Source organism: Eucyclogobius newberryi, unplaced genomic scaffold, assembly GCF_026437365.1.
Source record: "Eucyclogobius newberryi isolate DKJ021-1_F unplaced genomic scaffold, fEucNew1.0.hap1 SCAF_49, whole genome shotgun sequence".
In the NCBI taxonomy this organism is placed as follows: domain Eukaryota; kingdom Metazoa; phylum Chordata; class Actinopteri; order Gobiiformes; family Gobiidae; genus Eucyclogobius; species Eucyclogobius newberryi.
Genome location: NW_027316156.1, coordinates 442,501 through 455,455, shown reverse-complemented (window position 1 = coordinate 455,455; position 12,955 = coordinate 442,501). Strand labels below are relative to the sequence as shown.

The following is a 12,955-nucleotide window of genomic DNA, read 5'->3' as shown; positions in this document are numbered from 1 at the left end:
AGCCAGAGCGGAGCCCACAGAGCCAGAGGAGCCCACAGAGCCAGAGCGGAGCCCACAGAGCCAGAGCGGAGCCCACAGAGCCAGAGCGGAGCCCACAGAGCCAGAGGAGCCCACAGAGCCAGAGGAGCCCACAGAGCCAGAGCGGAGCCCACAGAGCCAGAGCGGAGCCCACAGAGCCAGAGCGGAGCCCACAGAGCCAGAGCGGAGCCCACAGAGCCAGAGCGGAGCCCACAGAGCCAGAGCGGAGCCCACAGAGCCAGAGCGGAGCCCACAGAGCCAGCGGAGCCCACAGAGCCAGAGGAGCCCACAGAGCCAGAGGAGCCCACAGAGCCAGAGGAGCCCACAGAGCCAGAGCGGAGCCCACAGAGCCAGAGCGGAGCCCACAGAGCCAGAGGAGCCCACAGAGCCAGAGGAGCCCACAGAGCCAGAGGAGCCCACAGAGCCAGAGCGGAGCCCACAGAGCCAGAGCGGAGCCCACAGAGCCAGAGGAGCCCACAGAGCCAGAGCGGAGCCCACAGAGCCAGAGGAGCCCACAGAGCCAGAGGAGCCCACAGAGCCAGAGGAGCCCACAGAGCCAGAGGAGCCCACAGAGCCAGAGCGGAGCCAACAGAGCCAGAGGAGCCCACAGAGCCAGAGGAGCCCACAGAGCCAGAGGAGCCCACAGAGCCAGAGCGGAGCCCACAGAGCCAGAGCGGAGCCCACAGAGCCAGAGGAGCCCACAGAGCCAGAGGAGCCCACAGAGCCAGAGCGGAGCCCACAGAGCCAGAGCGGAGCCCACAGAGCCAGCGGAGCCCACAGAGCCAGAGGAGCCCAGAGGAGCCCACAGAGCCAGAGCGGAGCCCAGAGGAGCCCACAGAGCCAGAGCGGAGCCCAGAGGAGCCCACAGAGCCAGAGCGGAGCCCACAGAGCCAGAGCGGAGCCCACAGAGCCAGAGGAGCCCACAGAGCCAGAGGAGCCCACAGAGCCAGAGGAGCCCACAGAGCCAGAGCGGAGCCCACAGAGCCAGAGAGGAGCCCACAGAGCCAGAGCGGAGCCCACAGAGCCAGAGGAGCCCACAGAGCCAGAGCGGAGCCCACAGAGCCAGAGCGGAGCCCACAGAGCCAGAGCGGAGCCCACAGAGCCAGCGGAGCCCACAGAGCCAGAGGAGCCCACAGAGCCAGAGCGGAGCCCACAGAGCCAGAGCGGAGCCCACAGAGCCAGAGCGGAGCCCACAGAGCCAGAGCGGAGCCCACAGAGCCAGAGGAGCCCACAGAGCCAGAGGAGCCCACAGAGCCAGAGCGGAGCCCACAGAGCCAGAGCGGAGCCCACAGAGCCAGAGGAGCCCACAGAGCCAGAGGAGCCCACAGAGCCAGAGCGGAGCCCACAGAGCCAGAGGAGCCCACAGAGCCAGAGGAGCCCACAGAGCCAGAGGAGCCCACAGAGCCAGAGCGGAGCCCACAGAGCCAGAGCGGAGCCCACAGAGCCAGAGCGGAGCCCACAGAGCCAGAGGAGCCAGAGCGGAGCCCACAGAGCCAGAGCGGAGCCCACAGAGCCAGAGCGGAGCCCACAGAGCCAGAGGAGCCCACAGAGCCAGAGGAGCCCACAGAGCCAGAGCGGAGCCCACAGAGCCAGAGCGGAGCCCACAGAGCCAGAGCGGAGCCCACAGAGCCAGAGGAGCCCACAGAGCCAGAGGAGCCCACAGAGCCAGAGGAGCCCACAGAGCCAGAGGAGCCCACAGAGCCAGAGCGGAGCCCACAGAGCCAGAGGAGCCCACAGAGCCAGAGGAGCCCACAGAGCCAGAGCGGAGCCCACAGAGCCAGAGGAGCCCACAGAGCCAGAGGAGCCCACAGAGCCAGAGCGGAGCCCAGAGCCAGAGCGGAGCCCACAGAGCCAGAGCGGAGCCCACAGAGCCAGCGGAGCCCACAGAGCCAGAGGAGCCCACAGAGCCAGAGGAGCCCACAGAGCCAGAGGAGCCCACAGAGCCAGAGCGGAGCCCACAGAGCCAGAGCGGAGCCCACAGAGCCAGAGGAGCCCACAGAGCCAGAGCGGAGCCCACAGAGCCAGAGCGGAGCCCACAGAGCCAGCGGAGCCCACAGAGCCAGAGGAGCCCACAGAGCCAGAGCGGAGCCCACAGAGCCAGAGCGGAGCCCACAGAGCCAGAGCGGAGCCCACAGAGCCAGAGCGGAGCCCACAGAGCCAGAGGAGCCCACAGAGCCAGAGGAGCCCACAGAGCCAGAGGAGCCCACAGAGCCAGAGCGGAGCCCACAGAGCCAGAGCGGAGCCCACAGAGCCAGAGCGGAGCCCACAGAGCCAGAGGAGCCCACAGAGCCAGAGGAGCCCACAGAGCCAGAGGAGCCCACAGAGCCAGAGGAGCCCACAGAGCCAGAGGAGCCCACAGAGCCAGAGGAGCCCACAGAGCCAGAGCGGAGCCCACAGAGCCAGAGCGGAGCCCACAGAGCCAGAGCGGAGCCCACAGAGCCAGAGGAGCCCACAGAGCCAGAGGAGCCCACAGAGCCAGAGGAGCCCACAGAGCCAGAGCGGAGCCCACAGAGCCAGAGCGGAGCCCACAGAGCCAGAGGAGCCCACAGAGCCAGAGCGGAGCCCACAGAGCCAGAGCGGAGCCCACAGAGCCAGAGCGGAGCCCACAGAGCCAGAGCGGAGCCCACAGAGCCAGCGGAGCCCACAGAGCCAGAGGAGCCCACAGAGCCAGAGGAGCCCACAGAGCCAGAGGAGCCCACAGAGCCAGAGCGGAGCCCACAGAGCCAGAGCGGAGCCCACAGAGCCAGAGGAGCCCACAGAGCCAGAGGAGCCCACAGAGCCAGAGCGGAGCCCACAGAGCCAGAGCGGAGCCCACAGAGCCAGAGGAGCCCACAGAGCCAGAGGAGCCCACAGAGCCAGAGGAGCCCACAGAGCCAGAGCGGAGCCCACAGAGCCAGAGCGGAGCCCACAGAGCCAGAGGAGCCCACAGAGCCAGAGGAGCCCACAGAGCCAGAGGAGCCCACAGAGCCAGAGGAGCCCACAGAGCCAGAGGAGCCCACAGAGCCAGAGGAGCCCACAGAGCCAGAGCGGAGCCCACAGAGCCAGAGGAGCCCACAGAGCCAGAGCGGAGCCCAGAGCCAGAGCGGAGCCCACAGAGCCAGAGCGGAGCCCACAGAGCCAGCGGAGCCCACAGAGCCAGAGGAGCCCACAGAGCCAGAGGAGCCCACAGAGCCAGAGGAGCCCACAGAGCCAGAGCGGAGCCCACAGAGCCAGAGCGGAGCCCACAGAGCCAGAGGAGCCCACAGAGCCAGAGGAGCCCACAGAGCCAGAGGAGCCCACAGAGCCAGAGCGGAGCCCACAGAGCCAGAGCGGAGCCCACAGAGCCAGAGGAGCCCACAGAGCCAGAGGAGCCCACAGAGCCAGAGCGGAGCCCACAGAGCCAGAGCGGAGCCCACAGAGCCAGAGGAGCCCACAGAGCCAGAGGAGCCCACAGAGCCAGAGCGGAGCCCACAGAGCCAGAGCGGAGCCCACAGAGCCAGAGCGGAGCCCACAGAGCCAGAGGAGCCCACAGAGCCAGAGCGGAGCCCACAGAGCCAGAGCGGAGCCCACAGAGCCAGAGCGGAGCCCACAGAGCCAGAGGAGCCCACAGAGCCAGAGCGGAGCCCACAGAGCCAGAGCGGAGCCCACAGAGCCAGAGCGGAGCCCACAGAGCCAGCGGAGCCCACAGAGCCAGAGGAGCCCACAGAGCCAGAGGAGCCCACAGAGCCAGAGGAGCCCACAGAGCCAGAGGAGCCCACAGAGCCAGAGGAGCCCACAGAGCCAGAGCGGAGCCCACAGAGCCAGAGCGGAGCCCACAGAGCCAGAGGAGCCCACAGAGCCAGAGGAGCCCACAGAGCCAGAGCGGAGCCCACAGAGCCAGAGCGGAGCCCAAAGAGAGAGGAGCGGAGCCCACAGAGCCAGAGGAGCCCACAGAGCCAGAGGAGCCCACAGAGCCAGAGGAGCCCACAGAGCCAGAGCGGAGCCCACAGAGCCAGAGGAGCCCACAGAGCCAGAGCGGAGCCCACAGAGCCAGAGCGGAGCCCACAGAGCCAGAGCGGAGCCCACAGAGCCAGAGGAGCCCACAGAGCCAGAGGAGCCCACAGAGCCAGAGCGGAGCCCACAGAGCCAGAGCGGAGCCCACAGAGCCAGAGGAGCCCACAGAGCCAGAGCGGAGCCCACAGAGCCATGAGTCGTGCGGTTTCTACAGTCGAGTTCCTGAGTCACAGCCTGAGACTGAAGAGTGTTCTAGGCCTGGTCAGTTACAGCAGAACCTCAACCTCTCACTGCACAGACTGTTCAGCACCACAGGGCTTGAGCCATTAGGTCATTTGAGGGCCTGGTCCTCCCCCCCGCTGCTGGACCTCCCCCTGCTGGACCTCCCCCCTGCTGGACCTCCCCCCTGCTGGACCTCCCCCCTGCTGGACCTCCCCCCTGCTGGACCTCCTGCTGCTGGACCTCCTGCTGCTGGACCTCCTGCTGCTGGACCTCCCCCCTGCTGGACCTCCCCCCTGCTGGACCTCCCCCCTGCTGGACCTCCTGCTGCTGGACCTCCCCCCTGCTGGACCTCCCCGCTGCTGGACCTCCCCCCTGCTGGACCTCCCCCCTGCTGGACCTCCCCCCTGCTGGACCTCCTGCTGCTGCTGGACCTCCTGCTGCTGCTGGACCTCCTGCTGCTGCTGGACCTCCCCGCTGCTGGACCTCCCCCTGCTGGACCTCCCCCTGCTGGACCTCCCCCCTGCTGGACCTCCTGCTGCTGCTGGACCTCCTGCTGCTGCTGGACCTCCTGCTGCTGCTGGACCTGCTGCTGCTGCTGGACCTCCTGCTGCTGCTGGACCTCCTGCTGCTGCTGGACCTCCTGCTGCTGCTGGACCTCCTGCTGCTGCTGGACCTCCTGCTGCTGCTGGACCTCCTGCTGCTGGACCTCCTGCTGCTGGACCTCCTGCTGCTGGACCCTCTGCAGGTCTGCGGACGACCCCATCAACCTGGCTCTTCAGTTCACCTGCAGCACCTGGACTCCTCCTCCACCAGGATCAACACCACCTCCTGCTCTGCTCCAGGACAAGCTCTCCCAGCTCAACGTGCCGACTCCACCTGCGGGAGGAGCACTGACGAGAGGCCACACCCTCAGGCAGGAGGCCGCTCCCCTCAGGCAGGAGGCCGCTCCCCTCAGGCAGGAGGCCGCTCCCCTCAGGCAGGAGGCCGCTCCCCTCAGGCAGGAGGCCGCTCCCCTCAGGCAGGAGGCCGCTCCCCTCAGGCAGGAGGCCGCTCCCCTCAGGCAGGAGGCCGCTCCCCTCAGGCAGGAGGCCGCTCCCCTCAGGCAGGAGGCCACTCCCCTCAGGCAGGAGGCCACTCCCCTCAGGCAGGAGGCCACTCCCCTCAGGCAGGAGGCCGCTCAGGGTCAGGTCCAAGAGGCACAAGCTTTGACTCTCAGGATTAGACTGTACTTTGGACTGTACTTTAGACTGTGTGTGTGTCCACTTTGAACCAGGTTTACAGTCAAATGAATCCAATTAAACACATTTGTTTAGTCCTGGTTTAGTCCTGGTTTAGTCCTGGTTTAGTCCTTTAGACATAATGAATGAGTTTAATCTCATTAAAACAGAATCGTCTTTAGTTTGTCTTAGTTTTAAAATAACGTTCGTTAAATCAGATTTATGACTCGTTCTGTTCTTTCCATCTTCACGTTCTATTCAAACCATAAAGCTCAGGGTTCAGCACCACGGACAGCGATCAGGAATAAACTGCTTTTATCTGTGAAAGGCTCTAAACACAGGTGTAAACAGGGCTCTAAACGACTCAAACACAGGTGTAAACAGGGCTCTAAATGACTCAAACACAGGTGTAAACAGGGCTCTAAACGACTCAAACACAGGTGTAAACAGGGCTCTAAACGACTCAAACACAGGTGTAAACTGGGCTCTAAACAACTCAAACACAGCTGTAAACAGGGCTCTAAACGACTCAAACACAGGTGTAAACAGGGCTCTAAACGACTCAAACACAGGTGTAAACAGGGCTCTAAACGACTCAAACACAGGTGTAAACTGGGCTCTAAACAACTCAAACACAGCTGTAAACAGGGCTCTAAACGACTCAAACACAGGTGTAAACAGGGCTCTAAACGACTCAAACACAGGTGTAAACAGCTCAAACACAGGTGTAAACAGGGCTCTACACGACTCAAACACAGGTGTAAACAGGGCTCTAAACGACTCAAACACAGGTGTAAACAGGGCTCTAAACGACTCAAACACAGGTGTAAACAGCTCAAACACAGGTGTAAACAGGGCTCTACACGACTCAAACACAGGTGTAAACAGGGCTCTAAACGACTCAAACACAGGTGTAAGCTGGGCTCTAAACGACTCAAACACAGGGCCACTCCCCTCAGGCAGGAGGCCACGCCCCTCAGGCAGGAGGCCACGCCCCTCAGGCAGGAGGCCTCTCTCATTGTTACTCTTGTCATGAGCAGATTTAAATTGTTCTTTTGACTTGTCAGTGCCAAAGTCTGGTTCTGGTGCGGCCAGGGTCAGGATTAGGGTCAGGGTCAGGATTAGGGTCAGGATTAGGGTGAGGATTAGGGTCAGGATTAGGGTCAGGATTAGGGTGAGGATTAGGGTCAGGGTCAGGATTAGGGTCAGGGTCAGGATTAGGGTCAGGGTCAGGATTAGGGTCAGGATTAGGGTGAGGATTAGGGTCAGGATTAGGGTCAGGATCAGGGGCAGGATTAGGGTCAGGATTAGAGTTAGGGTCAGTGCTAGGGTCAGGATCAGGGTCAGGGTTAGGGGTCAGGATCACCCTGGTCTTACCCTAAAGGTGTCCGGGGCCTTCAGGTGCAGCCTCTCCCTCATCTCCTCGGGGGCCCCTGCACACAGGCGGTAGAAGATGTGGTAGTTCCTCTCCTCGTGGCTCTGGGTGCAGATCCGAGACTTCTCCAGGAGATAATGAGACACAAATCCACCGACCACAGCGTTCTGCAGAGAAGAGGCACCAAAGACAGGGTCAGGGTCAGGTCAAGGGTCAGGTCAAGGGTCAGATCCAGGGTCAGATCCAGGGTCAGATCCAGGTCCAGGGTCAGATCCAGGTCCAGGGTCAGGGTCAGGTCCAGGGTCAGGTCCAGGGTCAGGTCCAGGGTCAGGTCCAGGGTCAGGTCCAGGGTCAGGTCCAGGGTCAGGGTCAGGTCCAGGGTCAGATCCAGGGTCAGATCCAGGGTCAGATCCAGGGTCAGATCCAGGGTCAGATCCAGGTCCAGGGTCAGGGTCAGGTCCAGGGTCAGGGTCAGGTCCAGGGTTAGATCCAGGGTCAGATCCAGGGTCAGGTCCAGGGTCAGGTCCAGGGTCAGGTCCAGGGTCAGGTCCAGGGTCAGGTCCAGGGTCAGGGTCAGGTCCAGGGTCAGATCCAGGGTCAGATCCAGGTCCAGGGTCAGGGTCAGGTCCAGGGTCAGATCCAGGGTCAGGTCCAGGGTCAGATCCAGGGTCAGGGTCAGGTCCAGGGTCAGGTCCAGGGTCAGGTCCAGGGTCAGGTCCAGGGTCAGGTCCAGGGTCAGGGTCAGATCCAGGGTCAGGTCCAGGGTCAGGACCAGGGTCAGGACCAGGGTCAGGTCCAGGGTCAGATCCAGGGTCAGGTCCAGGGTCAGGTCCAGGGTCAGGTCCAGGGTCAGGGTCAGGTCCAGGGTCAGATCCAGGGTCAGATCCAGGGTCAGATCCAGGGTCAGGGTCAGGTCCAGGGTCAGGTCCAGGGTCAGATCCAGGGTCAGATCCAGGGTCAGATCCAGGTCCAGGGTCAGATCCAGGTCCAGGGTCAGGGTCAGGTCCAGGGTCAGGTCCAGGGTCAGGTCCAGGGTCAGGTCCAGGGTCAGGTCCAGGGTCAGGTCCAGGGTCAGGGTCAGGTCCAGGGTCAGATCCAGGGTCAGATCCAGGGTCAGATCCAGGGTCAGATCCAGGTCCAGGGTCAGGGTCAGGTCCAGGGTCAGGGTCAGGTCCAGGGTTAGATCCAGGGTCAGATCCAGGGTCAGGTCCAGGGTCAGGTCCAGGTCCAGGGTCAGGTCCAGGGTCAGGTCCAGGGTCAGGTCCAGGGTCAGGTCCAGGGTCAGGTCCAGGGTCAGGTCCAGGGTCAGGGTCAGGTCCAGGGTCAGATCCAGGGTCAGATCCAGGTCCAGGGTCAGGGTCAGGTCCAGGGTCAGATCCAGGGTCAGGGTCAGATCCAGGGTCAGGTCCAGGGTCAGGACCAGGGTCAGGTCCAGGGTCAGATCCAGGGTCAGGTCCAGGGTCAGATCCAGGGTCAGGTCCAGGGTCAGATCCAGGGTCAGATCCAGGGTCAGATCCAGGGTCAGGGTCAGGGTCAGGTCCAGGGTCAGGGTCAGATCCAGGGTCAGGACCAGGGTCAGGTCCAGGGTCAGGTCCAGGGTCAGGTCCAGGGTCAGGTCCAGGGTCAGGTCCAGGGTCAGGTCCAGGGTCAGGTCCTGGGTCAGGTCCTGGGTCAGGTCCTGGGTCAGATCCAGGTCCAGGGTCAGATCCAGGGTCAGGACCAGGGTCAGATCCAGGGTCAGATCCAGGGTCAGGTCCAGGGTCAGGTCCAGGGTCAGGTCCAGGGTCAGGTCCAGGGTCAGATCCAGGGTCAGGTCCAGGGTCAGATCCAGGGTCAGATCCAGGGTCAGATCCAGGGTCAGATCCAGGGTCAGGTCCAGGGTCAGGTCCAGGGTCAGGTCCAGGGTCAGGTCCAGGGTCAGGTCCTGGGTCAGATCCAGGGTCAGGGTCAGATCCAGGGTCAGGTCCAAGAGGCACAAGCTTTGACTCTCAGGATTAGAATGTACTTTAGACTGTACTTTAGACTGTACTTTAGAATGTACTTTAGAATGTACTTTAGACTGTACTTTAGACTGTACTTTAGACTGTACTTTAGAATGTACTTTAGAATGTACTTTAGACTGTACTTTAGACTGTACTTTAGACTGTACTTTAGACTGTACTTTAGACTGTACTTTAGAATGTACTTTAGACTGTACTTTAGACTGTACTTTAGACTGTACTTTAGACTGTACTTTAGACTGTACTTTAGACTGTACTTTAGACTGTACTTTAGACTGTACTTTAGACTGTACTTTAGACTGTACTTTAGACTGTACTTTAGAATGTACTTTAGACTGTACTTTAGAATGTACTTTAGACTGTACTTTAGAATGTACTTTAGACTGTACTTTAGACTGTACTTTAGAATGTACTTTAGACTGTACTTTAGACTGTACTTTAGAATGTACTTTAGACTGTACTTTAGACTGTACTTTAGACTGTACTTTAGACTGTACTTTAGAATGTACTTTAGAATGTACTTTAGACTGTACTTTAGAATGTACTTTAGACTGTACTTTAGACTGTACTTTAGAATGTACTTTAGACTGTACTTTAGACTGTACTTTAGACTGTACTTTAGACTGTACTTTAGACTGTACTTTAGACTGTACTTTAGACTGTGTGTGTGTCCACTTTGAACCAGGTTTACAGTTAAATTAATCCAATTACACAATTGGATGCCAACCGCCATTAAACAACAACAACAACAACAACAACAACAACAACGGGAGATGGCGGAGGAGAGTGGATCGGTGGTCGAAGACGTTCTGGACGGCGTGGAGGAGCAGCCTTTTCTGGCTGCACGTGCCCGGAAACGTAAAAAGTCCCTTAGCTCGTCCGAGGGTTCTGGGAATGAGCAGCAGGATGAGGCTGAAGCTATTGATATCCGGGGTGAGAGCAAAGACTGTAAGGTGATCATAAAGCTTGCACAGGATAGTGCATCCTTTAAGGAGTGGAATTCAGTGGCATTGTCAAAGAGCCTAACTGTAGCTGTGGGAGTGATCAAGAGTGCGAGTGTCCTTAGGGATGGCTCGCTGCTGGTCGTGTGCAAGGACGCGGCTCAGCAACGGAAGGCGATTGGAACTAAACGTCTGGGTGGAAAGGACATTCTTGTGTCTAATGCTGAAAGAAACACGGTCAGAGGAGTTATCGTAGGTGTCCCTACGGCGACGTCTGTGGATGAAGTTAAGGAGAATTTGACGGGAGTTACGGTGGTGGACGCTAGGCGTTTGAAGGTGACCCGGTTTGGGGTAAGATGTGACAGCTTATCGGTAATGGTAACACTTGAAGGAAGGTGCCTGCCTGGTAAGGTGTTCATTGGGTACATGTGCTATAGCGTCAGGCCATATGTTCCGCCGCCCCTGCGTTGCTTTAAGTGCCAGCGCTTTGGGCATATTGCAGCGGTCTGTAGAGGGAGGCAAAGGTGTGGTAAATGTGCAGGAGATCACGAGTATGGGAAGTGTGACGTGGGAGCAAAACTGAAGTGCTGTAACTGTGGGGAAGAACATAGCTCTGCCTACGGGGGATGCAGGTTTAGCAAAAGAGCTGCTGAGGTGCAGAAAATAAAGGTCTCTCAAGGTATATCCTATGCAGATGCAGTCAAGAAAGTTTCAAGTAACGAGTTTAGAGTAAATACAGAGAGAGGAGCCAGCGCTGCTCCCAGCCAGGGCGAAATGAGAGAGGCCAGCGTGGCTCCCAAGAAGTGTGAAGGTTTCAAGAGTGGAGGTCCCAAGTGTGCAGGTTCCAGAATGAATGAGAATACCCTGGTTGTGGATAGAGAGGATTTTGTACTCTTTATGGTGGATGTTGTAAACTGTGCTGCTCAGACTCAAAGCAGAACTGAAAGGATCAGGATCATTGCTAAAGCTGCAGGGAGATTCCTTGGAACAAAGGAGCTTGATTGGGCAGATATAGAAAACAGGCTAAAGGCGCTAAATGGGAGTCGGAGTGATGGGGGTCTGCTTGTGGGGAGTCAGAGTGATCAGAGTGACGAGATTGGGGTGGGGGTGGTCTCCTGTCCTCGCCCAGTCTCGTAGACGCACGGCTACCAAGCAGCGACATCAGTGGAAATATTAAAGCCTATAGAATGAAGAATAAAGCTGTACGGTGGAAGCACCGAACGTCAAAGAAGGAGAGGAAGATGAAGAAGAGTCTCCCTGGAATAAAGCCGGTCGGTCTCTGAAACAGCAACAACTATTCTAGTCACAAAGACATATCATGACCTCATGGGCTTTGTAACACCAAAGCAATGGAAGGAGTTCTTTTACAGACTACGACAGAGTCTGAGGACTACAGTCTGGCGGTAATGCAACACTCGGACGCCAACCGCCATAAAACAACAACAACAATTAAACACATTTGTTTAGTCCTGGTTTAGTCCTGGTTTAGTCCTGGTTTAGTCCTGGTTTAGTCCTGGTTTAGTCCTGGTTTAGTCCTGGTTTAGTCCTGGTTTAGTCCTTTAGACATAATGAATGAGTTTAATCTCATTAAAACAGAATCGTCTTTAGTTTGTCTTAGTTTTAAAATAACGTTCGTTAAATCAGATTTATGACTCGTTCTGTTCTTTCCATCTTCACGTTCTATTCAAACCATAAAGCTCAGGGTTCAGCACCACGGACAGCGATCAGGAATAAACTGCTTTTATCTGTGAAAGGCTCTAAACACAGGTGTAAACAGGGCTCTAAACGACTCAAACACAGGTGTAAACAGGGCTCTAAATGACTCAAACACAGGTGTAAACAGGGCTCTAAACAACTCAAACACAGGTGTAAACAGGGCTCTAAACGACTCAAACACAGGTGTAAACAGGGCTCTAAACGACTCAAACACAGGTGTAAACAGGGCTCTAAACGACTCAAACACAGGTGTAAACTGGGCTCTAAACAACTCAAACACAGCTGTAAACAGGGCTCTAAACGACTCAAACACAGGTGTAAACAGGGCTCTAAACGACTCAAACACAGGTGTAAACAGCTCAAACACAGGTGTAAACAGGGCTCTACACGACTCAAACACAGGTGTAAACAGCTCAAACACAGGTGTAAACAGGGCTCTACACGACTCAAACACAGGTGTAAACAGGGCTCTACACGACTCAAACACAGGTGTAAACAGGGCTCTAAACGACTCAAACACAGGTGTAAACAGCTCAAACACAGGTGTAAACAGGGCTCTACACGACTCAAACACAGGTGTAAACAGGGCTCTAAACGACTCAAACACAGGTGTAAACAGCTCAAACACAGGTGTAAACAGGGCTCTACACGACTCAAACACAGGTGTAAGCTGGGCTCTAAACGACTCAAACACAGGTGTAAACAGCTCAAACACAGGTGTAAACAGGGCTCTAAACGACTCAAACACAGGTGTAAACAGGGCTCTAAACGACTCAAACACAGGTGTAAACAGGGCTCTAAACGACTCAAACACAGGTGTAAACAGGGCTCTAAACGACTCAAACACAGGTGTAAACAGGGCTCTAAACGACACAAACACGGGTGTAAACAGCTCAAACACAGGTGTAAACAGGGCTCTAAACGACTCAAACACAGGTGTAAACAGGGCTCTAAACGACTCAAACACAGGTGTAAACAGGGCTCTACACGACTCAAACACAGGTGTAAACAGGGCTCTAAACGACTCAAACACAGGTGTAAACAGGGCTCTAAACGACACAAACACGGGTGTAAACAGCTCAAACACAGGTGTAAACAGGGCTCTAAACGACTCAAACACAGGTGTAAACAGGGCTCTAAACGACTCAAACACAGGTGTAAACAGGGCTCTACACGACTCAAACACAGGTGTAAACAGGGCTCTAAACGACTCAAACACAGGTGTAAACAGGGCTCTAAACGACTCAAACACAGGTGTAAACTGGGCTCTAAACGACTCAAACACAGGTGTAAACAGGGCTCTAAACGACACAATCGAGAGTAGAGTTTATTCACCTTCTCGTGAAAGTGAATCTCCACAAACTTCCCGAATCGGCTGCTGTTGTTGTTTCGGACGGTTTTGGCGTTTCCAAACGCCTCCAGCAGCGGGTTCGCTGTGAACGCCACAGGAAAGTACATTAGGATACGATTATATTGTACTGCAGTATACATACT

General features: G+C 57.4%; 1 protein-coding gene across 3 annotated transcripts in view; it reads right to left on the bottom strand.

The window, feature by feature from the left end:
* Window positions 1-12,955, bottom strand: part of LOC140380581 (unconventional myosin-VI-like) — a 153,439-nt gene that overhangs the window by 122,885 nt on the left and 17,599 nt on the right. For all 3 annotated transcript variants that reach the window (XM_072464446.1, XM_072464447.1, XM_072464448.1), the window contains 2 exons: window positions 12,797-12,894; window positions 6,807-6,971 (listed from right to left, as the gene is read on the bottom strand). In XM_072464446.1, coding sequence (XP_072320547.1) covers window positions 6,807-6,971; window positions 12,797-12,894 — 263 coding nt within the window. The remainder of the gene's footprint in view (window positions 1-6,806; window positions 6,972-12,796; window positions 12,895-12,955) is intronic.